Genomic DNA, 24,812 nt, shown 5'->3' on the forward strand with positions numbered 1-24,812 from the left:
AAGTGATTGAGCTCCCACCTACCACATGGGAGGTCTCAGGTTTGGTTCCTGGTATTTCCTGGAGAAGACAAGCAAGACAGCGAGTTGGTGCAACGGGCTGGCATGGGAAGCTGACACAACAAGATGACACAAAGGGAAACACAATGAGAGACACAACGAAGCAGGGAATGGAGGTCGCTCAAGCAATTAAGTACCTCTCTCTCACATGGGATGTCCCAGGTTTGGTTCCATGTGCCTCCTAAAGAGAGGATGAGCAGACAGAGAGTTACACAGCGAATGGACACAGAGAGGAGACAGTGAGTGAAAGCAACAAAGTGTGTGTGGGGGGATAGATAAAATAAAAATAAATATTTTTCAAAAAGTAATGATAAATCTGGGTTTTAGAAAAAAATGTACAAAAATATATTGTTAATAAGAAAAAAAAGGTGGGGGGACAGTGGGGTTAGGAAAAGGGTATGTGCATGCAATTTGGTATCAAACTAAATATGATTGTTTTGTATTTAGGATGTTAAAGTTTAACCCCAAGATAACCAAAAGAATAATACTAGAAAAATATATCCAGATGGGAAAGAGAAGGCATTCAATAGGAGACAACATGCAAAAAAAAATCAAATAAATATAAAAGTAGACATTAACAGGAGAATTGAGGGTCAAAAAAGATGTGAGACATACAAAGAACATGAAACAAAATGGCAGAAGAAAGTGCTAATTATCAGTAATGATTTTAAATGTAAAAGGATTAAATTGTGCAGTCAAAAGGTAGAGAATGACAGAATGGATGAATAAACATGACCCAACTATATGCTGTCTGAAAGAAACTCACCTTAAAATGAAGGATATAAGTAGGCTGAAAGTGAAAGGATGAAAACCACATATACCATGCAAGTAGTAACCAAAAGAGAGCTAGGGTAATTATACTAATGTCACATAAAATAGACTTTGAGTCAAAAACAGTTGCAAGGGACAAAGATGGAGATTTTATACTGATAAGTGGGTCAATTCAACAAGGAGACATCACAATTATAAATATGTACCTAAAAGCAGAGCCTCAAAATATATGAAGTAAATAGTGATAGATTTGAAGGGAGCAACTGACAGTTCCACATTAAGTAGGAGACCACTATTTACACCACTTTCTTTTTTATTTTTTTAAAGATTTATTTACACACACACCCCACCCTCGTTGTCTGCTCTCTGTGTCCATTTGCTGTGTGTTGTTCTGTGTCTGCTTGTCTTCTCTTTAGGCAGTACCGGGAACTGATCCTGGGACTTTCCAGATTGGGAGAGAGGTGCTCAATCTTTTGCACCACCTCCACTCCCTGGTCTGCTGTGTCTCTTTTTTTTTTTAATTTCAAAATACACACACATATATATTTTAAAATATATATTTAATTTCTTTTCAAAATACTTAAATTACATAAAATGTTACATAAAAAAATATAAGGGCTTCCCATATGTCCCACTCCCCACACCTCCCACTTTTCCCCACGTTAACAACTTCTTTCATTAGTATGGTACATTCATTGCAATTGCTAAGCACATTTTGGAGCACTGCCACTAAACATGGATTAGAGTTTACACTGTAGTTTACGCTCTTCCATTCAGTTGTGTAGCCTATGGCAGGATATATAATGGCCAGTATCTGCCATTGCAATGGCATTCAGGTCAATTCCAAGTTCTGAAAATGCCCCCATATTATACCTCTTTTTCCCTTTCCCTGATTTCAGCACCTCCAGTGGCCACTGTCTCCATATCAATGATATAATTTCTTCCATTGCTAGAATCATAATAGGTCTATAGTACAATACCAGTGAGTCCACTCTAGCCCATATTTTATTCCCAATCCTGAGGATTCTGGGGTGGTGATGCCCACTCTACCTCTTATTGAGAGGGGCCTTCGATCCCATATGGCTGATGGATGGCCTCTTTTGCTTGCAGTTGTAGACTCTCTTGGTTCCTTGGTGTGGTCGTTGTCCATCCTCACTTCCTTGTTAGTTGTCCTGGATGAGTCCAATGAACTGGAGACTAGGTGTTGCAATTCTGTTGAGGCTCAGGGCCCAGCTGGCACATGGACAGTCCAGAGGTTCAAGTCTCTTGGACGTACACCTACCAACTCCAGTACCAACTATAGGTTCAAATAAAAGGGACAGAATAGGCATGTGTAGAGAAGTCACATCTGAGTCCAACTCTCTCATACTCGGGAGCACAAACTCAAAGTAGGGCCCACTGGCAAGGCACCAAACTCCGGAGCTATCTGCCATGACCATAGGATCTGGGTGTCTCTGGAGCCCTAAGTAGCCCCACTATTTGGGTAGTATCTACTTTGGCCAATTATGAGATCCTGCTGAGAGCATAGTGTTACCTCTCTGATGACCTCCAGACTCACTTTGAAGTTGCTGTGTCTTATTGTCTCTCCTCTGTGTCTCTTTTTGTTGTGTCTTCTTGCTGCACCAGCTCTCTGCTCAGGCCAGTTTGCCGTGTGGGGCAGCACTCCTGTGCAGCTCAGTTTGCCACGTGGCACAGCACTCGGTGTGAGACAATTCTTCACTTGGGCCAGCTTGCCTTCGGCAGGAGGTCCCAGGAATCAAACCCTGGGCCTCCCATATGGGGTGGGAGCCCAACTCCTTGAGCCACATCTGCTTCCCATACATCACTTTCAATAATGGAAAGAACATATAGACAGAAAATTTAAAAAAAGAATACAAGACTTGAAAATACTCTAAACCAATTAGACCTAACAGACATACATAGAATACTTGACCCAACAACAATAAAATACACCTTCTTCTTGACTGTAAATTATCATGCTCCAGGATAGACCATATCTTAGGTCACAAAACAAGTCTCAATTAATTTGAATATATTGAATTCATACAATGTATCTCCTCTGACCACAATGGAATGAAGCTAGAAATCAGTAACAGAAAGAGAAATGGAAAATTCACAAATAGGTAAAATTAAACAAAGTACTCAATCAATGGGTTAAAGATGAAATCACAAGGGAAAATATGAAATATCTTGAGGCAAATGAAAATGGAAATACAATATACCAAAACTATAGGATGCAGCAAAGGCAGAGCTGAGAGGGAAATTTATAGATCTAAATGCTTACATTAAACAAGAAGAAAGATTTCAAATCAGAGGCAAAATCTCAAAACTGGAAGAACTGAAAAAAGAAAATAGAAAAACAAACACAAAGCAGAAGGAAAGAAATAACAAAGATTAGAAAGAAATGAAATAGGGAATGAAAAACAATAGAGAGACTCAACAAAATCAAAAGTTGGGTCTTGAAAAGATCAAGAAAATTGATGAAATTCAGCTAAACTGATGAAGAAAAAAGGAGAGGGGACACAAATAACTGAAATCAGAAATGAAAAGGGGGACATTACTATGAATCCCACTAAAATTAAAAAGACTATAAGAGGATAATATAAACAATTGTATGCCAACAAATTAGATAACCTAGATAATATCAACAAATTCTTAGAAACACGCAAATACCTACACTGAATCAAAAAGAAATAGAAGATCTCAAAAACACAATAACTAGTAAAGAGATTGAATCAGTAATCAAAAACCTACCAACAAAGAAAAGTCCAGGGCCAGAAGAGGAGGAAAAACACGCTAATTCATTCAATGAGGTCAACATCATTCTAATAGCAAAACCAAATAAAGATACCACAAAAAAAGGAAATTAAAGACCAATATCTCTTAGGAATATAGATGCAAATATCTTCCACACAATACGAACAAACCAAATCCAAATGCACATTAAAGAGTTATATACCATGTATACCAGGGATTTATCCCTGGTATACAAGGGTGGTTCAACATAAGGAAGTCAATTCGGGAAGCAGATTTGGCTCACTTGACAGAGCATCTGCCTACCACATGGGAGGTCCAGGGTTCAAGCCCTGCCATGTCATGCAGGGGTGTCCCCCGGTTAGAGGAGCCCCATGTACAAGGAGTGCATCCTGTAAGAAGAGCCGCCCAGCGTGAAAAAACTGCTGACGCAGCAAGATGACACAACAAAAATAACACAGATTCCCGGTGCTGCTGACAAGAATGTGAGTGGACACAGAAGACACACAGTGAATGGACACAGAGAGCAGACAACTGGCAGGGCAGGGGGCGGGGGTGGGCGGCAGGGGGAGAAATAAATAAATCTTAAAAAAAAAGAAAATCACTTAATGTAATGAAGTAAAAAAACCACATGACCATCTCAAATGATGAAGAAAAGGCATCTGACAGAGTTCAGCATCCCTTCTTGAAAAAACACTTAGAAAACAAGGAAAAGAAGGAAACTTCATCAACATGATAAAGGGTATATATGAAAAGTCCACAGCTAACATCCCACTTAATGGTGAAAGACTAAAAGCTTTCCCTCTAAGATCAAAAACAAGACAAGGATGCCCATTGTTACCACTGATTTTCAACATTATACTGGAAGTTCTTGTCAGAGCAATTAGACAACAGGAAAGAAATAAAAGTCATCTGAGTTGGAAAGGAAGAAGTAAAACTTATCTTATTTGCACATGGCATGATTCTATATACAGAAAATCCTGAAAAATCTACAACAAAGCTACTAGAGCAAATAAATTCAGCAAAGTGGCAGTGTACAAGAAAACACTCCAAAATTTGTAGTGTTTCTATACACAAGCAATAAACAAATAGAAGAAGAAATTTTTTAAAAATTCCATCCATAAAAGCAACTAAAAGAATCAAAATCCCAGGAAGAAATCTAACCAAGCATGCAAATAACCTGAACACAGAAAATTACAAAACATTACTAAAAGAAATCAAAGAAGACCTAAATGAAAGGAAGACTATGTATCATTAAGATGTCAATCCTACCCCAAAGCAATTTAAAGATTTAAAGTGATCCCAATAAAAATTCCACCAACCGTCTTTACAGAAATAGAAAAGCCAATCATCAAATTTATATGGAAGGATAAGGGGCCCTGTATAACCAAAGCCACCTTGAAAAAGAAGAATGAAGTTGGAGGGCTCACATTTCCTGACCTTAAAATTTGTTACAAAGCCACAGTAATCAAAACAGCATGCTTCTTGCACAGCAATAGGCATAAAGACCAATGGAATCAATTTGAGACCTTAGAAATCTATCCTCACATCTATAGCCAAGAGATTTTTTTTTTTTTTGAAGATACCAGAGATTTAACCCAGAACCTCATACCTGGAAAGCAGGTGCTTGACCACTGGTCTATACCCACTCCCCACTCCAAGTGATTTTTTTCTTTAAAATTTTTTTATTTATTTCTCCCCTGCCACTCTGTTGTCTGCTCTCTTGTGTCCATTCGCTGTATGTTCTTCAGTGTCCACTTGCATTCTTGGTGGTACGAGGAATCTGAGTCTCTTTTTTTGTTGCATCATCTTGCTGTGTCAGCCCTCTGTGTGTTTGGAGCCACTCCTCGGCAGGCTATGCTTTTCGAATAATAAGGCTTCTAATAATAAGCTGCGTGGGGCGGCCCTCCTTGTGGGGGACACTCCTTGTGCGTGGGGCTGCCCTAAACAGGGGACACCCTGCGTGGCGTGGCATTTCTTGCACGCGGTAGCACTGCACATGGGCCAGCTCACCACACAGGCCTGCAGGCCTTGGGTTTGAACCCTGGACCTCCTATATGGTAGGCAGATGCTCTTATCAGTTGAGCCACATCCACTTCTCTTCAAATGATTTTTGACAAGGGGACAAAGATTACTCAATTGTGAAAGAATACTCTCTTCAACAACTTATTCTGGAGAAACTAGCTCTCTATTTGCAAAAGAATGAAGGGGGACCCTTACCTCACTCCTTATACAAAAATCAAGTCAAAATGGATCAAAGGCCTAAATATAAGAACCAGGACTATGCAACTCCTAGAAGAAAATATTGAGAAACATTTCTCAGGATCTTGTCCTAGGCAATGATTTCATAGACTTTACACCAAAAGCACAAGCAATAAAAGAAAGAATAGATAAATAGGATCTCAACAAAATTAAAAACTGTTTGCCTCAAGGACTTTATCATGAAAATTAAACAACAACCTATATACAAGGGGAAAACATATTTGAAAACCACATATCTGATAAGGATTTTTTCTCTTTCATAATCGAGATTTTATTGGTTGTTTTGAAGATCAGGACAGAAATTATTAACAATTTTTACACAATTCTTAATCAATGTACCAAAAACCTAAAAAGCCATGGAGTTGTTTGTCTAAAGTTATTCCAGTGACTTTCTAGCTTAAAATTGGAGTTAAGTTTTCCTTAAGAGGATATCAAGGTGGCGGACTTGGCCCAGTGGTTAGGGAGTCCGTCTACCACATGGGAGGTCCGCGGTTCAAACCCCAGGCCTCCCTGACCCATGTGGAGCTGGCCCATGCGCAGTGCTGATGCGGGCAAGGAGTGCCCTGCCACACAGGGGTGTCCCCCACGTAGGGGAACCCCACACACAAGGAGTGCACCCCATAAGGAGAGCCGCCCAGCGCGAAAGAAAGTGCAGCCTGCCCAGGAATGGCGCTGCACACACGGAGAGCTGACACAAGATGACGCAACAAAAAAGAGACACAGATTCCCGTGCCGCTGACAACAGAAGCGGACAAAATAGAAGATACAGCAAACAGACACAGAGAAGAGACAACCAAGATGGGGGTGGGGAAGGGGAGAGAAATAAATAAAATAAATCTTAAAAAAAAAAAAAAAGAGGATATCAAGTACCAATATCTTCAAATGTTGGTAAGTTGTTACATCTTTTAAGTCCCACTAATTCGCAAATTAAAACTATACACACTACTTACTCACATTTCCAATCTTTTACAGCACATAGCAAAGTATTAGAAAAACTGGATGACCAGGACCAAGGATATTACAGAGTGCACACAGTTCTGACAGGGAGAGCCAAGATCAGGGAGTGGTTTTAAGAAACACGTCTACTAAAAAACATGGGAACAGATGTAATTTTAAATGTTCAACACATATTAAATGTACGACTGGGCTTCCAAATCACCATTTAGCATGTGTTGTATTATAGGGTATAAAAACTGCCAGGCCCACCCAGTGGAATGTTAAGCCTCCCATAATTCAATATCCCACTATCTTTTGGTTGTACCAAAAAATAAACAAACAGCAAATGATTTCCCTCTCTTAAAAAAAAGTATTTACATTAAAAAACAAATGGGATGAGGTGGGATTTCTACTCCTTCTTAAAAATGTTTCTTCTAGAGCTACTAAACAGCTTGCATTACAAAATAGCTGATAAAAATATTCCTCTGGGTTGCACAAGAAGGGTGAAACAGGGACGGCTGATAAGATATGGTATACGGTATTAACCAGACTTGGCTTCTTTCTCTCCTGCTTCATCAGAGGCTGGACTCTCCTCATTTTCAGTTTCTCTGTTTTCTGCAGGTAATCTTCTTTAGGTTCTTGGTTAGCCACTTCAGTTTGTTTTCCCTTCACTCCTTCTCTTTCCTTTTGTTGCACTTGTTTTGTCTGAAGGTTTACCCTTTCCTACTGTCTTTTTTGGCTTGGCTTCCACTTTCACAGGAGCGGGTTTAGCGGATGGTCTCGCCCACCTCTTCTTGGGCTCCTCCTGCCCTGCTGCTTGGGCCCGGCTGACTCTCCTCGTGGTCATCTTGGCAATGCTGTGGGACGCAGCATGCCAAGAGCCTTTGAGAAGTGGCGCTGCTGGCCGCTGCCCTCGTCCCACTGCCAGAGCTGCTGGGACCAGCGGCGGGGTCACTGGGAGAAGTGGAGGGCTCTGCTAAGGATTTAATATCCAGACTATATATAGAAAAATCCTTCAACTTAACAACAAAAATACAAGCAAACTAAATAAAAAATGGGCAAATGCCTTGAATTGACCTCTCACCAAAGAAGATATATAAATGGCCATAAAGCACATGAAAAGATGCTCAATATCATTAGCCATTAGCGAAATGCCAATCAAAACTACAACCAGATACCACTTTATACCCACTAGAATGGTCACTATTTGTTTTTAAAGATTTATTTATTTATTTATTTCTCTCCCCTTCCCCCCCGCCCCGACCCCGGTTGTCTGTTTTCTGTGTCTATTTGCTGCCTGTTCTTCTTTGTCTGCTTCTGTTGTTGTCAGCGGCACCGGGAATCTGCGTTTCTTTTTGTTGCGTCATCTTGTTGTGTCAGCTCTCCGTGTATGTGGCACCATTCCTGGGCAGGCTGCACTTTCTTTCGCGCTGGGCGGCTCTCCTTACGGGGCGCACTCCTTGCGCATGGGGCTCCCCTACACGGGGGACACCCCTGCGTGGTATGGCACTCCCTGCGAGCATCAGCACTGCGCATGGGCCAGCTCCACACGGGTCAAGGAGGCCCGGGGTTTGAACCGTGGACCTCCCATGTGGTAGACGGACGCCCCAACCACTGGGCAAAGTCTAACGCCTAGAATGGTAATATTAAGAAAATGGAAAATTAAAAAGTGTTGGAGAGGATGTGGAGAATTAGAAACACTCATTAATTGCTGGTTGGTATGTAAAATGTTGTAGCCACTGTGGAAGACAATTTGAAGTCTCCTCAGAAAGTTAAGTATAGAATTACCACATGACCAGGCAAACACACCTATATATATATGCAAAAGATATGAAAGCAGGGACTTGAACAGATATTTGTACACCAATGTTATACACCAATATTCATAGTAACAATATTCACAGTTGCCAGAATAATGAGAAGCAACCCAAGTGTTCATAACCAATGAATGAATAAACAAAATGTGGTATATCCACACAGTGGAATACTATTCAGCTGTAAAAAAGTAAGTTCTGATACATGTGACAATATGGATTAACCTTGAAGACATCATGTTGAGTGAAATAAGCCAGACACAAAAAGAAAACTATTGTATGATCTCACTGATATGAAATAATTAGAATAAGTAAATTAATAGAGTCAGAATCTAGATGGTAGCACAACATTGTGAATGTAATTAACAGCATTGAAATGCATACCGGAATATGTTTGAAAGGAGAAATGTTAGGTTGTATATATGGCAATAGAATATATTTTTTTTAATCCATGGAACTGCACTACACAAACAGCGAACCCTAAGTTAAACCAAGGACTGTAGTTTAAAAATGTACTTTCATCAACTGTCACAAACGTACCACACCAATGTAAGGTGTTAATAAAAGGGTGGTGGATGGGAATCCTGTATTTCATGCATGATTGTTCTGTAAACCCACAACCTCTCTAAAAGAAAAGTCAAAAGAAAAAGAACTAATAGTGGTATTCAAACACTAATTCATACAGGTAGTAACTACTTCTTTTGGTCAAAAGATTGTTGCTGCATCAGTAAAATTAGAAACTAAGGGAGACATTAACTGGGTATGTTATCCTTTTGAAGTCTGTTCACCAAGTACCCTGGATATTTTTTTTTCCTAAAGAAAATGTGAATTCACTCATATTTCCTATATAATATAAATAAAATACTTATTTCTTTAAAAAGAAAGATACATTGCCAGAAATATGCCTAAATGTTGCTTATATCATAAAAAGTAATTCTGATGCAAACTTATATGGCCACTAATATCAATTTTTTTAATAACAGGCTGAGACTAAGACATCTAGAAAATGGCTTCATATACTATGTAGACAATGGTGCAGATACTTGACTTTGTCTAGTTTTTTATAAGTATTGTTTGCAGTAAAGTAAATCCTTTGCAATAAAATTGCAAATTATCACAAGACATGGATCTTCAGAGTTTCCCATAAATATTAATGTTTAATATTCAATTCAATTTGTATATGCTAAAAGTTCACTGTGGGGAAACGGACTTTGGCCCAGTGGTTGGGGCGTCCGTCTACCATATGGGAGGTCCGCGGTTCAAACCCCGGGCCTCCTTGACCCGTGTGGAGCTGGCCATGCGCAGCGCTGATGCGCGCAAGGAGTGCCGTGCCACGCAAGGGTGTCCCCCGCGTGGGGGAGCCCCACGCGCAAGGAGTGCGCCCGTGAGGAAAGCCGCCCAGCGTGAAAAGAAAGAGCAGCCTGCCCAGGAATGGCGCCGCCCACACTTCCTGTGCCGCTGACGACAACAGAAGCGGACAAAGAAACAAGACGCAGCAAACAGACACCAAGAACAGACAACCAGGGGAGGGGGGGGAATTAAATAAATAAATAAATCTTTAAAATAAAAATAAAAAATAAAAGTTCACTGTGGCATCACTAACATGACCCCACCCCTTTTTTCCTTAACTCTTTAGCTATAAAAAAGAAGAGAAAAGCAATATTTTGTTAATGTCTTACTGTAAAAGGAAAGCTAAGAAGGTAAAGATAGCCTTACTATATTCTATGCTTAAAACAATGTAACCACTTAATACATGTATTATTCTAACCTCAAAAGTATCAGTTTATATACCTTTTTGTTTTTATACAACCATAACGGCAAAAACCTCATTTAAAACCACATATTCAAAACAGAATGTTCAGTTACTGGATTACTGTTATGTCTAAACACCTGCTCTTAATGTCTAACTTCTGCAGAGTGAAGCAGCAAATGAATTCAGAAACTTTTTTTTTTTATGTGTCAGTACACCTGCACCCTAATAACCACCAAATTATACTCTAAAAAGATGAAGGTCAATTGTGAGTCAATACTGTATGCTGATTTTCTTCTTACAGATGAAGGGGAAATGATTGTGTTTAAAGTTTATTTAAATACTACTGAAATCAATTTAATTAAAATTTCAAAATATGTACAATTTTTCTGCTTTTATAAACCTTTACAGCTGAAAGATTCAAAAAGATAGTAGATAATTTGAGGAAGAAAGAGTTGGCTAGGAAAGGCATTTAGAAATATTAGCTATGCCTTTCTTATTCTACACTTTGAAAAGGGATCTTTCAATGTTTCACTAAGCAAGAAAAAGTGAACTCCCATTTCATGTAAAAATTTTAATCTAATAACATCCTGAGAAAGTCTTCTATCTGGATATACTAATAGTATGTGTTGAATACTGTAAGCAATTATTAAAATGTCTATTGACTAAAAAAATACCTAAGTACAATTTTTAGAATTCAAATATTCCCCCCCAATAAACAACATTATAATTTCACTAATATTCAACATTTCAATTGACATAAGAGGAAAAAAAAATTCCGAGATGATTCTGTGCTCAAAGTTAAGCTCTATCGTTCACAGGCAAGGTGATTTGGGCGTAACTGCAAAATGGAGAGGATAACACATGTGCATGACAAAGGCAAAGAACTCTTAGATCAAGTTAAATATTTACGTTAATGTGTTTTGTTAGTGGCAAAGCAATATTCAGCATGGGTTGTTATTCAAATGGCAGTGGCTACTAACACTTCAACTCTGATATAGGCAATTCACAAAGGAGAAATGTATCTGATCAATAAGCATGTAGAAAAGTGGGTTGCCTAACTAATACTCAGAAATATCTAATAAGTAGCAAGACATTTTTTTTCTGCTTAGACTGGCAAAAATTTAAAAAAGGGAAATTGTACTCTCATACACCACTAATGAATATAAATTGATGTAATCTTTCTAAAATGCAGTTTAGCAATACGAATCAAAAGTCCCCAAAAAACAATTTCATAATTTGTGTTATAAGGAAATAATCAGATGAGTGAACAAAAGTAAACAAAAATGTTCAAAAAAGGGAAAAAATGGAAATAACCTAATAGTCAATATTTGGAAACTAGTGTACTATCCATACAACAGCATATAAAAGCCATGTAAAATGATGTTGCATGCCTAATGCATGAACATTTTGGTATATTATATATACACATTGTATATATACCATATGTCTTCCTAAGCAAACTTTTGCTGATAACCTCTAAGTTGTTTTCAATAGCTTTATTGGGATATGTCACATAGCCATATAATTCATTAAAAGTTTTTAGTATATTCAGATATGTACAAACATCACCAAGATCAACTTTAAAACATTTCATCACCAGAAGAAACCCCATACCCTTTATCTATCACCTATTGCCCTATAATCTCCCCCCTCTTTCCCCTCTGCACCAAACAACCACTAATTTAAATTCTGTCTCTACAAATTTCCTAGTTTAGACTTTCATATGCGCAGAATCATATTATGTGGTCTTTTGTGACTGGCTTCTTTTAATTTAGCATAGTATTTTCTAGGTTTGTGCAGTGTAGCATGCATCAGTAATTCATTCCTTTTTACTGCCAAATAATATTTCATTGTATAGATATACTAGCATTTTGTTTATCCATTCATCTGTTAATGGGTATTCAGGTTGTTTCTACCTGTTGGCTATTATGAATAATGCTGTTATAAATATTCATGTAAAAGTTTCTGGGTGGACATATATTTTCAATTCTCTTGGGTATATTCTTAGATGTGGAATTGCAGGGTCATGTAACTCTATGTTTGTTTGAGGAGCTAACTAAACAGACGGTTTTCCTAAATGACGCTACCATTTTACATTCCCACCAGTAGTTACAAGGCTTCCCATTCCTTCACACTCTCACCAACACTTGTTGTTATTTGACTTTTTTATAACAGTCATTCTGCTGGGTATGAAGTGGTAGCTTGTGGTTTTGCATTTCCCTGATGACTAATGCTATCATGTATCTTTTCTTTTTTTCTTAAGGAGGTCCTGGGGATGGAACCTGGAACCTTGTACGTGTAAAGCAGGCACTCAACCACTGAGCTCCTACAGGTATCTTTTTATGTGTTTATTGGTCTAGGCTATTTTTTTTTCTTTAATCTGTATTTTCTAATTTTTCTGTAATTAGTATTATGGGTTATGTATTTTTTAAAAGATTCTTTGACAAGGTAAAAAATGTCACATTAGAAATTTTTTAGTGTATACTGGATGAACTTATAACATGCTTAGGAGAGTATCACTAGATACTAGGTACTATAATTTCCCCCAGTTACAATGTATATTATATACTCATAATCCATATACCTTCCTTTGCAAAATGACTCACCCATATCCCATGTATTTCTGGTGAAGCTGCTAATCATGGAAACCAACTGTGCATGGCAGTAAAATGGGCCCACCAGGGAAGCGGATTTTACCCAACGAACAGGGCGTCCGTCTACCACATGGGAGGTCCAAGGTTCAAACCCCGGGCCTCCTGACCCATGTGATGAGCTGGCCCACGCACAGTGCTGATGCGCACAAGGAGTGCCCTGCCACACAGGGGTGTCCCCGCGTAGGAGAGCCCCACGCACAAGGAGAGCACCCCATAAGGAGAGCCACCCAGCACAAAAAAAATGCAGCCTGCCCAGGAATGGCGCCGCACACACGGAGAGCTGACACAGCAAGATGACACAACAAAGAGAGACACAGATTCCAGGTGCTGCTGACCAGAATACGAGTGGACACAGAAGAATCCACAGCGAATGGACCCAGAGAGCAGACAACTGGTGGGGGGGGGGGGGGGAAGGAAAAGGGGAGAGAAATTTTTATAAATAAATAAATAAATCTTGAAAAAAAATTTGACCCCTAAAAAAAAAAAGGGCCCACGACCTAGGCCTGTCCACTTACAGTGCCCCTCACTCCTTCTCACTTCCTTTTCTACAGTGACCCAGTATTGGAACCAAGCAGGGTTAACCAAAGCTCCTCCATGGAATCTGAAGTATAAATGCTAAAAGAGAATGTTCCCTCTCTTCTTCTGAGATAAACATACTAATGTCAACGTAGGCCATTATGCCATGCTATAAAGAGAAGAAACGAGGGAGAGTCCTGACTCCATCATTTGATCCCCTGAAGCCAGAGTAATCTACATTTTTCAGTTATTGAGTTAATACATTCCACTTTTTATCTTAAGCTGTTTTGAGTAGAGTTTCTATCACAACTACAAAAGGTCTAATATGACAAAGGTAAGTCAAAAAGTAACTTCACCAAAAAAAAAAATTCTCATAAGAGAAATGCAAATCGAGAAAAATTAAAATATAAACACTTGAATACATGTTTAATGGTATCTCCATAAAAGAGTGATCTCTTCCATATCTAAGAATTACTTTTCAGCAACATGTGACACAACTGATCGATTCTTCCTTCTTGAACACTTAGTTCACTTGACTTCTAGATGATCAGGATAACTCTGTTGGCTTTCTTCCTGGCCATTTCTTCTTGATTCTCCGTTGCTGCATTCTCCTCTTCCCCATCTCTATGCTGAAGCAGCACTGTGGTCAGACCTTCATCTTCACATAGTCTCTATCCAAACACTCACTATATAATCTCACAGAATCCCATTGCTTTGAATGACTCCAAAATTTATATCTTCAGCTCTAAGTTTTCCCGAGTTCCAGACTCATTTATCAAACTACCTATCCAGTAACTCCAACTGGAGGTTTCATGTCCCTCAGCTTTAACATTTCCAAAACACAATTCTTGAGTTTGCCACAAAATCTTGCGCTTCCCCAAGAGTTCTCTTCTCATTAAGCACCACAGCCATAACCCAGTAGCAAAGCTCAATACAATGAGTCCTCTTTAACTTTTTCCCTGCCCCCACAGCCTAATCAGGTAAGTCCTGATGACTGTCCCTCTAAAATCCATCCTAGAGGTACAGCCACTTTTCTTCATCTCCAATACCATTACCCTAACTCTAATCACCATCACGTGGCCTCAAATACTGTGACAATACCAGATTAGGCTGCCTGCTTGTACTCTCACCCCTCTTTGTTCTATTCTCTCAGCAGCCAGAGCAAACTTTAAAAAACGTTTAGTGGGGTCAACAACTATCCTTAAAACCTTCAATGGCTCCTCACTGACAGGTAAAATGCACATGTCTCTCTCCCGTCTTTGAAGTTCCACATGATCTGACTCCTACTTTCCTTCTGACCGCATGTCCCACCACGCTTCCTCTGGCTTACTCTTTATCTACACTGGTTATCTTGTTGATCCTTGAAACACCACACTTGCTCCTACCTCTACCTGGAATGCTCGTCCTTAGATATTCCACAGCGGGCTCCTTCTGTTGCTGAGACTCAAGCCTTTCTCCCGCTGAATATCACCTCCTCAGAGAGGCCTCTCCTCAACACCTAGTTGAAAAGTCCTCCCCCACCGAATCACTCTTTCCTTTTCTCCTCTTACTTTCCTTCATAACATCTATCATTTTCTGACATTATATATTTATTCATTGTCTTTTCCCCACTAAATTATAAGTCCCAAGAAGGCAGGAATCACGTCTGTCTAGCTTTGCTGCTAATTCTTCAGAGCCTAGAATGTGTCTGACACCAAATTGCTGAAGACACGTGGAGGGTGGAGAGGATAAATTGCTCATGGCTTTGTAAATTGGTATAATCCTTTCAATAAGGACCTTGACAAAATATATATAAACTAGAAAAAAATGTTATTTTTGCAGAATGGCTGCTGGACTGGATGGGCCTTTCCAGGCGTCCTCTATCAAATCCCTCCCCCATGCCTCGGCCCCGGCTTAGGCGCCCCCTTCCCTGTCCCTAACTCCAGGAGATCAGCTGAGGGTAAGCCATCACTCACCCCTCTCCCTCTGTATCGCTCATTGTCTAATTTCTTCCCAATATCCAAAGTCAATAGGGGTAGTACTATTAGCATTGGTTCAACTGCTTTATGCTACTTTGGGAAACAACTTTAATAAGGCAAATTACACATATGCCTAGGAAGGTTATATTTGATTTAAGGTAAAATATACTTGTAACCATTTGCTGATCAAGATAACTTTTACATCCTCTTTTTTCTAAAGGAAAGAAAATCTGCCAATATCCTGCAAGAAAATTCCCAATACATAGACTGAAATTTTGCTTCTCCTTTTCCCCAAAGAATTACAAACAGAAGAAATCTATACAAGAGCCTTAGACTAAAGAGGACTACACTTGATAATTTTTCCTAACAGAATTCATTATATGTTAACAAAGCAAAATCTATATCTGTTTATAGTTATTGATCCATGTTAAAAGCAAGGTTCTGAATTATAACCAAAACAAGAAAACAGAGATAATATAGCAAGGTCTTTTAACTTCAGAAGTTTAATAGGTAGCATTTCAACTGTCTGTCCAACTCACATGGAGTCTTCATCACTCCCCCTTAGGCACTGTGGTGGGCTCCCAGCTGCCAGTTTATACGGTATCACGTCTGCCTCCCCTGGTCACAGCCAACCAAACCACTAGAAGATATCAGACTCAAGTCAGACTAAAAGTCATTCCCAAGGAGTCTGACACTGGAGCCGACACAGGCAGGCAGGATCCGTCTGGCTGCCCCTTCAGCTGCCTCCCTCCCTTTACACTTCCTTCTATTTACAGGCTGGTCACATAACAGACAGCCCAAGATGCCGAGGGGATCCATGTTCTGCCACACAGGCCAGGGAAGTGAGGACGAGGACTTCAAAGAGAGGCAGGGATGAGAGCTGGAAACCAAATACTACTTCAGTTCTTGGTGGCTTTCCAGTGTCTGGGCCCAGATCTTTCTAAGACCCTACTAAATCTCTATTCTTGTATTCCTTGAGACATCCCTGTTATCTTGATAATAAATTCCGTTTTTTTAAGGTAACCTAAACTGGTTTCCATTACCTGCCATCAAAGATGCCTATGTAATAATCTAGGAATAGTAAAGCAACTTTAATTATTTTTCCCTGTAAGTTGTACTATTTATTTTCTGGCATAATCTTTCACCACAACTAGAAACAAATCCATTGGTACAGGGTGGCAATAGGAATGTTACTTGAAGGGATGTCGATTCAGAAATGAGAGTATCAAGCAAAGGGGGAAAATTGAAAAACTTCTCCAAAACATCTAGTCTAATGTCCCTGTAAGAACCATTTCATGGAGGATAGTACGCTTCCTCTGAACAACATATATAATACATTTTCCTGAGTAAATCCAAAGGTGAAAAAAATGAAACCAAATAAAATAGTGATTTAGTCAATAAATCCAAGTAACTCTCCAGCAAAAAACAAAACAAATTTATTATATTATAGTATCCCAAAAAAGGGGAGTGGAAAACTTTCTAGAGACAGCAAATTTTCAACTGTTAAAAACTTGGCAGCAATTTACAAAAATACCACCATACCCATTAGATTACTGTATCAATAGCACTTTCGTAGTTAACTACTTCATACGCTGCATAAACAAAAACAATTCGAAATCCATGCCAGTAAACTGAATTTGATTAATCAGAATGGTATGAAAATATGCACAGGAAAAAATGATACAAGTCAATTTTTAAATACTTAGATTATAAAATGTATAAATACTTACATTCTTTGCTGTCATGTCAGATTGTATTCTATTTAAGATTCTGTAAAGCCATTAAAAAACTTCCTCTTCAAAAATTCTTTAAAAGAGCATCCTGTTAAAGGAGTAAAAGGAAACAGTTATGTAATAACAATAATAAGTAAGATTTATATCATACTACTATGTGGCATGCTCTGTTCTTTAAGTGTATTATCTAAATTAATCCTCATTAACAATGCTATGACATATGAATCATTTTTAGATAAAACTGGTGCTTACGCAGGTTAAATAATTTGACTAAGTCAACTCAGCTAACATGTGATGGAGCCTGGGCTTTAAACATTATGCTATATTGCATTAGATAATCCACTGAAACAAACCGCAGGGCTTCTTGGAGCAATGGCTGATTCCAGGGCTGGGACAGGAACTGCACAAGATGAGGCTGGAACACCGTGTACCTGAAGTAAGGAAGCGCTCAAAAAAATGCTGAAATATGTCAAGGGGGCACAGGAGCCGGCTTAAAGGGGTTGCTACTGGCCAATCTGGGGCAATGTGAGCACCAAAGTATATAACGATATTAACACAATAGATTTATAGTGTTGGGGATTGGATCAGGCCCCCCGCAAACGGCATGTTCAGGTCGCAACCCCTAGTGCCATGGGTATAAAGTTCATTGCAAACAGGATCTTTGAAAACGTTACTAGTTAAGACGTGTCTAAACTGGACGAGGGTGGGTTTTAATCCAGTATGGCTGAAAGCCTTATGAGCAAGGACAGTTAGACACGGAGAGAGAAGCCAAGAGGAAAAGCCAGAAATCTGGGGGTCCACAGAACCCGATGGAGAGAGGAGAACATGCTGCCATGTACACTGCCGGATGGCGGAAACCCCCAGGAACCCCGAGGATTGCAGACAAGCAGAAGACAGGGAGCCGAGCAGGAGGCAAGCCTTCTGGCCTCCGAAACTGTGAGCCAATGAATTTCTGTTGTTAAGCAAACCCAATGTACAGAATTTGTTTTAGTAACTGGGAAACTAAAACCCTTGGATTCCTTTGGATTTAACCTATTGGATAAACCAACAATCCAGAAGTCCCTACTGATGTAAGTAAATAAATGGAGAAAGAAAAGCTCTTCTTGGCAGTAGAATGCCAACTAAAGAATATAAAGGACTGACAGTTAGAAAACCACCATTCTGTAGTCATGAAAATAATAACTGACTAGGTGAGAACCATCAATGGTTGCTAAAAGTAGTTGGTGAAATTTGGTGAGGAACAGGGTATTTTTACCTAGTCTCAAAGTATCTTCCCGCAAATGACCTATTCATTAAAATTTTACAGTGAAGAAACTTGGCATGCACCACTATGACTAAGCCATCAAAGTTAAAAAGTGAGCAGAAATGAGAGGACCAACCAACATTACATATCTCCTCAGGGGCACTGAGAAGGAGATAATATCACTTCTGAGGTATTTCTGCCCAAAATATAAAACCTAAGTCTAATCACAAGGAAGTATCAGAGAAATTCAAATTGAGGGACATTCTACAAAACAATGTCCTGAACTCCTCAAAAATATTAGTGTCATTAAAGATAAAGGCAGATTGAAAAAACATTCCATATTAAAACAAAAAAAAACTAACGGCGCATAAAAACTAAATTCCACGTGTGACCACAGACTGAACACTGGATCAGAAAAAATAATTGCTATGAAGGCCATTATTGGGGAAATTGGAGAAATCTAAATAAGGTCCACAGACTGGACCTTATTATATCAATGTTAAATTGCCTGATTTTAATCAGTGCACTGTGTTTTTTTTAAGTGAATGTCCTTGTTCCTAAGAAAAATACAATAAAATATGTAGGAATGGAAGACAAGTAACTTACTCTCAAATAATGAAAAATATATATATGATCCATAAATTACTGAGAAAATGAAAATGATAAAACTTATGTGGCAAAAACGTTTGCAATTGGTGAATCTGGGTAAAGGATATCTGGAAGTTCTTTGCCAGTTTTGCAATTCTATGATTTCAAAATTATTCCAAAATTAAAACTTCAATAAGACATTCAAGGGAAAGAATAAAATAAAAATTTTAAAAAAGGTCATAAAATAATGGGGCTCAACAAAATGGGGACTCCAAATGTCCACCTTGTATGCTAAATTTTGAATCTACAAGTAAAATTTTGTGGAAGAAAAGAAGTTTTAACTTTTCAATAAAACACTGAGTTTGTAACTTTTCAAAGAAAAATAAAACACACAAATTTTTAAAATCCAAGACCTGAACCACAACTACAATTTCCACTACGTGCAATGCACTGGGGACACCATAGTAGATGAATGACACAGTAAGCAACAAACCTTTAAATGTAATTTTAGTGAAACAAAATTACACTAAGACATTATAAAAAGGGAAGCAGATGTGGCTCAAGTCATAAGGCCTCCACCTACCTTACGGGAGGACCTGGGTTTGATCCCTGGGGCCTCCGGGCAAAAAAGAAGAGAAAGCCACCCGTGCAGCAAGCCAGTGCCCGTGCGGCAAGCCAGTTCCTGCAAGAGTGCCCACATGTGAGCTAGTGCCCGCACAAGTGCCCGTGTGGTGAACAAGTGCTCTGCGCAAGTGAGTCACACAGCAAGATGATGACACATCAAAAGAAAGAAAAGGGGCAAGTCAAGGTGAAGCGCAGCAGAAACCAGGAACGGAAGTGGTGCAATTGACAGGGAACCTCTTTACCCATCAGAGGTCTCCAGGATCAAATCCCAGTGAATCCTAGACAAAAGAAAATGAGAAGACAACACAGACAGCAAAAACAGCAGGGTGGGAGGAGGGGACGAGGGGGAAATAAATAAATCTAAAAAAAAAAAAGATCTTATAAAAAGAAACTGGATTGTGATATAGAGACCTCTGTCATTCAATCAAAAACTGATTAAGAAATATATTGTATTGCTGCTAAGCAATAGCTCATAACCTTTTAACTAAAAAATATACATGTCAAAAAAAAAAAAAGCCCTACAGGGGAACAGATGTAGCTCAAGTGGTTGAGTGCCTGCTTCCCATGTATGAGGTCCCAGGTTCGATCCCCGGTACCTCCTATAAACAAACAAACAAACAAATAACATCACTCATTGGGGAGGAGAAGTAGCTCAGGGTTTGAGTGTCTGTGTCTGCTTCCCATGCACAAGGTACTGGGTTCAATCCCTGGTACCTCCTTAAAAAGCAAACAAACCTAGAGCTCTCTAAGTATTTTTAAAGATTTTATATTTATTTTATATTGTCTTTAAACATTATTGCAAAATATGACAAACTGTCAAAAGTGTCTAGAAACTAAATAAATCTGGCACTGGATGTTTTAAGAAGTTCCCAGCTTTGGCAGCACTGGAAATTCTCAAAGATGAATCAGTCATGTGCACTGACGCATCATGTTTTATCCAGGCTCAACAACTGCCTACTTCCTGTCACCAAGTTCTCAGTCGGTTAAAAACATAAAAAGTTGATCTTTTCTTCCGGCTTCACGAACACATTGTGTCAGCCTCAAAAAGTGCATCTTTGTGACCTCACCATCTGCCATGAACTCTTGTCACTTTCAGACAATGCAAGTCCCACAGATGGTCTCGAAATGCAGGCCCTCTTTCCATGCTCATCAGAATCTAGCAGTTCTAGCCACAAAGCCTTTTAAAATGGTACAACATTAATCAAAACATAGGGAAGAAAGCAAGAATAAGTATGGATACATTTGTATAATTAAATAGTAACATCACTTGAATCAGGGTTTGTAGGCTTTCTTTAACTGCTGAAAAAGATGGTACTAAAAATTAAAAATTTCAGCAAAACAGTATATTTAAATGGGAGACATCTCTAATTTTAAATACCTGCTTCTGATTCAAGTTTGGAAAATACACAGAACAATAAAGCAAGAAACAAATGTCAGCCACAACACCGCGTCTAAGAGGCAACTACATAACTTTTTGGTTTATTTTCTTCCAACATTCTCTCTGTGCACTCAAATATTTGATGCATAGTATTAATTACAAGGTATTTCCCTAGAAAATGGTAGTATGGAAATTGTTTAGATGGCTGTCATATCTAGACACTCTCCTAAGTGCTTTACATGTATGATCTTAATTATTTCTCACCACCACTCTATAAGGTAAATACTAAAACTGCTCTCATTTTACCGATGACAAAACTGAGCCTTAGACAGGTGAAATGACTTGCCCAGATAACCAACTATGTAAACGGCAATGACAATATATGAACCCAGGATTTCAGACCAACAGCCAAATTCTTAACTACTATGTTAACTTACATCCAAGTGATTTAAGATATAATAAATATCCTCAAAATATTACCACAAAAGGTGATGTAATTATTATTACAATAAATCCATATAAAAGGATAACTTACTATACCAAAACAATCTTCCAAATTTCATGTATGACAAAGCATCCAGTTGTGTAAGTTTAATGTTGTTTCTTGTTTTAAAAATATCAACATTAAATTGAAATTTTCTTTATTTTTTCAGTAGACAATAAACTTTCTCATTCATTTTACATCTAAATAGTATTTATGGTGATACTATCATTTATTTCACTAGTCTCCCACTGAAGGACATTCAGAGTTCATAAATTCTAAACTGGTGACAGAGATTAAATTTTTTTTTAACTAGAAAAGTTGGGGTTTATATACCAATACTGGATGATTTCCATACATTCACCACCCCACCACTAACAGCTTGCATTGGTGTGGAACATTTATTATTAATACAACTGACGGTAGCACTTTTGTATAATTGCACTGTTTTTCTTAATTGCAGTCGCCGGTATTTACTGAGATAGTTTATGTTCTAGGCACTGTATGAAGCAATTTGCATGGACTACCTCATTTAAAACACCCAAATCACAGGCCTGTGAAAAATGCCTATTGTTAATATTATTTTAAAATTTTCTTATTATGCAAATTGCAGAGCTATAGAAAAATCATGTAAAAAATAGTGTTCCCCTATTGTTGACACTGTGCAGTAGTGTCGTACCTTTGTTAAAGTTGATGAAAGAATATTAAACTTGTACTATTAACTATATTCCATAGTTTACATTAGATGTATTTTTCCCATATACCACTCTATTATTAACAACTTGTGTTAGGGGACATTTGTTATAATTTATATAATAACGTTCTATTAAGTATAGAACACCACCTATAGTAAGGTTCACTGTGTTATACAGTCCTCCATTTTATCTTTCAATTTTTACTCTAGTAACATATACAACCTAAAATAACCCCCTTTAACCACATTTACATATATAATCTAGTGCTGTTAATTATACTCATAATGTGCTACCGTAACCACCATCTATTTCCAAAACTTTACAATCAAGCTAAATAGAAATTCTGTACAGATTAAGCATCAACTCACCATTCCCTATTCCAATCCATCCCCTAATAACCTATATTCTAGATTCTAACTCTGTGGGTTAGCTTATTATAATTACTTCATATCAGTGCAATAATATAATATTTATCCTATTGTGTTGGCTTATGTCCCTCAGCAAAATGTCCTAAAGTTTCAACTATATTGTCACATGCACTAGGACTTCATTCCTTTTAATGGCCAAATAATATTCCACTGTATGTATACACCATTTTCTTCTTCCACTCATGGGCAGATGGACACTTGGGTTGTTTTCAACTTCTGGCAAATTTAGACGATGCCACTATGAAAATCGGTGTGCAAATATCTGTTTGAATCTCTACTTTTAATTCTCCTGGGTATATACCTAGTAGCAGGATTGCTGGGACATACGGCAACTTTATACTTCGCTTACTGAGGAACTGCCAAACCGTCTTCCAGTGGCTGCATCATTTTACATTCCCACTAGTAATGAACGAGGGTTCCATACCCACTCCAACATTGTAATTTTGCAGTAGCCATTCCAGTGGGTGTGAAATTATCACTGTGGTTTGGTTTGCATTTCCCTAATAGCTAGTGATGTTGAGCATCTTTTCATGTGCATTTTAGTCATTTGTATATCTTCTTTGGAGAAATGTCTATTCAAGTCATTGGCCTGTTTTTAAATTGGGTTGTTTGTCTTTCATTGCTGAGTTGTAGACTTTATTTATTTATTTATTTAAAGATTTATTTATTTATTTCTCTCCCCCCCCCCCGCCTGGCCCCCCAGCTGTCTGCTCTCTGCGTTCATTCACTGTGTGTTCTTCTGTGACAGGTTCTATCCTTATCAGCGGCACAGGACTCTGTGTTTCTTTTTGTTGCATCATCTTGTGTCAGCTCTCCATGTGTGTGGCACCATTCCTAGGCAGGATGCACTTTCTTTCGTGCTGGGCGGCTCTCCTTATGGGTGCACTCCTTGCGCGTGGGGCTCCCCTACGCGGGGGACACCCCTGTGTAGCACAGGCACTCCTTGCGCGCATCAGCACTGCGCATGGGCCAGCTCCACACGGGTCAAGGAGGCCCGGGGTTTGAACCTTGATCCTCCCATGTGGTAGGTGGACACTATAAGTTGAGCCAAATCTGTTTCCCAGACATTCTTCTTTCTGACTTCTGAAATACTCATTTCAGACTTTGAAGACCTCAAACTGAAGTTGCATTGCTGAGGGCAAGCTCCTTTGTTGACTGTAGCCACAGATGCAATCAACTGATTATAGATGCAGATCTATCTACACAATACCCTCAAAGTAACAATCAGGCCAGTGCTTTCTTGACCAAAAACGGGGCACCATAACCTACCAAGGTGTCCCATGAAATTAACCATCACAGTGGTCTACCATGATCTGACTTCAGCCAACCTCTCTAGCTCTGTATTAAATCACTTCCCCATACCTCTTTCTTCTCCCGCTCTACTAACCTTCCGTGGGCTCTTCAAAACCATGCTCCTGCTGCCTTAGAGCCTTTGCAAATGCTAGTCTCTCTCTGCCTGAAATTTTTACCTGGTTAACTCTTCGCCCTTCAAACGTTGCTTCCTCAGGGAAAACCATCCTTCTCCCACTACCCAGACTAGGCCAGGGTCTCTATTTAATGCTCTCTTACTGTAGCAGTTTGGTATTATTGATGAATTCCAAAAAGAAATATTGGATTATGTTTGTAAACTGATCTTTTCCTCTGGGCATATGAGATTATATTGGATTGAGAGGTTTACCTGGTTACTTAACCAAGTAAATCTCTTGTGTCAGTAGGACACCCACCAAGGGTGGGGACTCACAGATAAAAGACATGGCAAAGGACAGAGTAGAGGGTTTCTGATATTAGAGTTTTGATACTGGAGTTTGATGCTGAAGCCTTAAGCTGCAGCCCTGTGAAGTAAGCTCACAGAGAAAAAAGCAAGCCCTGGGAAGAAAGGAACCCTGAGCCCAGAAAGAAGCAAGACCCTGGAAGGGAGGAACCCAGGAAGCCTGAACCCTCGCAGACGTCGGCAGCCATCTTGCTCCAACACGCAAAAATAGACTTTGGTGGGGAAAGTAACTTACGCTTTATGGCCTGGTATCTGTAAGCTCCCACCCCAAATAAATACCCTTTAAAAAAACCAACCAATTTCTGGTATTTTGCATCAGCACCTCTTTGGCTGACTAATACACCTTCTTTATCCTTTTTTGGTACACATCAATTTGTCATTATATATTTATTTCTG

General features: G+C 38.9%; 1 protein-coding gene across 5 annotated transcripts in view; it reads right to left on the reverse strand.

Moving 5' to 3' along the window:
* The window catches only part of TFDP2 (transcription factor Dp-2), a 291,147-nt gene that overhangs the window by 165,904 nt on the left and 100,431 nt on the right, over window positions 1–24,812 (reverse strand). For 4 of the 5 annotated variants that reach the window (XM_023588985.2, XM_058295097.2, XM_058295098.2 and 1 more), the window contains one exon: window positions 17,206–17,296. In XM_023588985.2, coding sequence (XP_023444753.1) covers window positions 17,206–17,220 — 15 coding nt within the window. In that variant the 5' untranslated portion in view covers window positions 17,221–17,296. Of the gene's footprint in view, window positions 1–16,014; window positions 16,086–17,205; window positions 17,297–24,812 lie in introns of those variants that run through there. The other variant, XM_058295099.2, reaches the window with a different exon arrangement.

The sequence above is a fragment of the Dasypus novemcinctus genome, chromosome 4 (assembly GCF_030445035.2).
Source record: "Dasypus novemcinctus isolate mDasNov1 chromosome 4, mDasNov1.1.hap2, whole genome shotgun sequence".
In the NCBI taxonomy this organism is placed as follows: domain Eukaryota; kingdom Metazoa; phylum Chordata; class Mammalia; order Cingulata; family Dasypodidae; genus Dasypus; species Dasypus novemcinctus.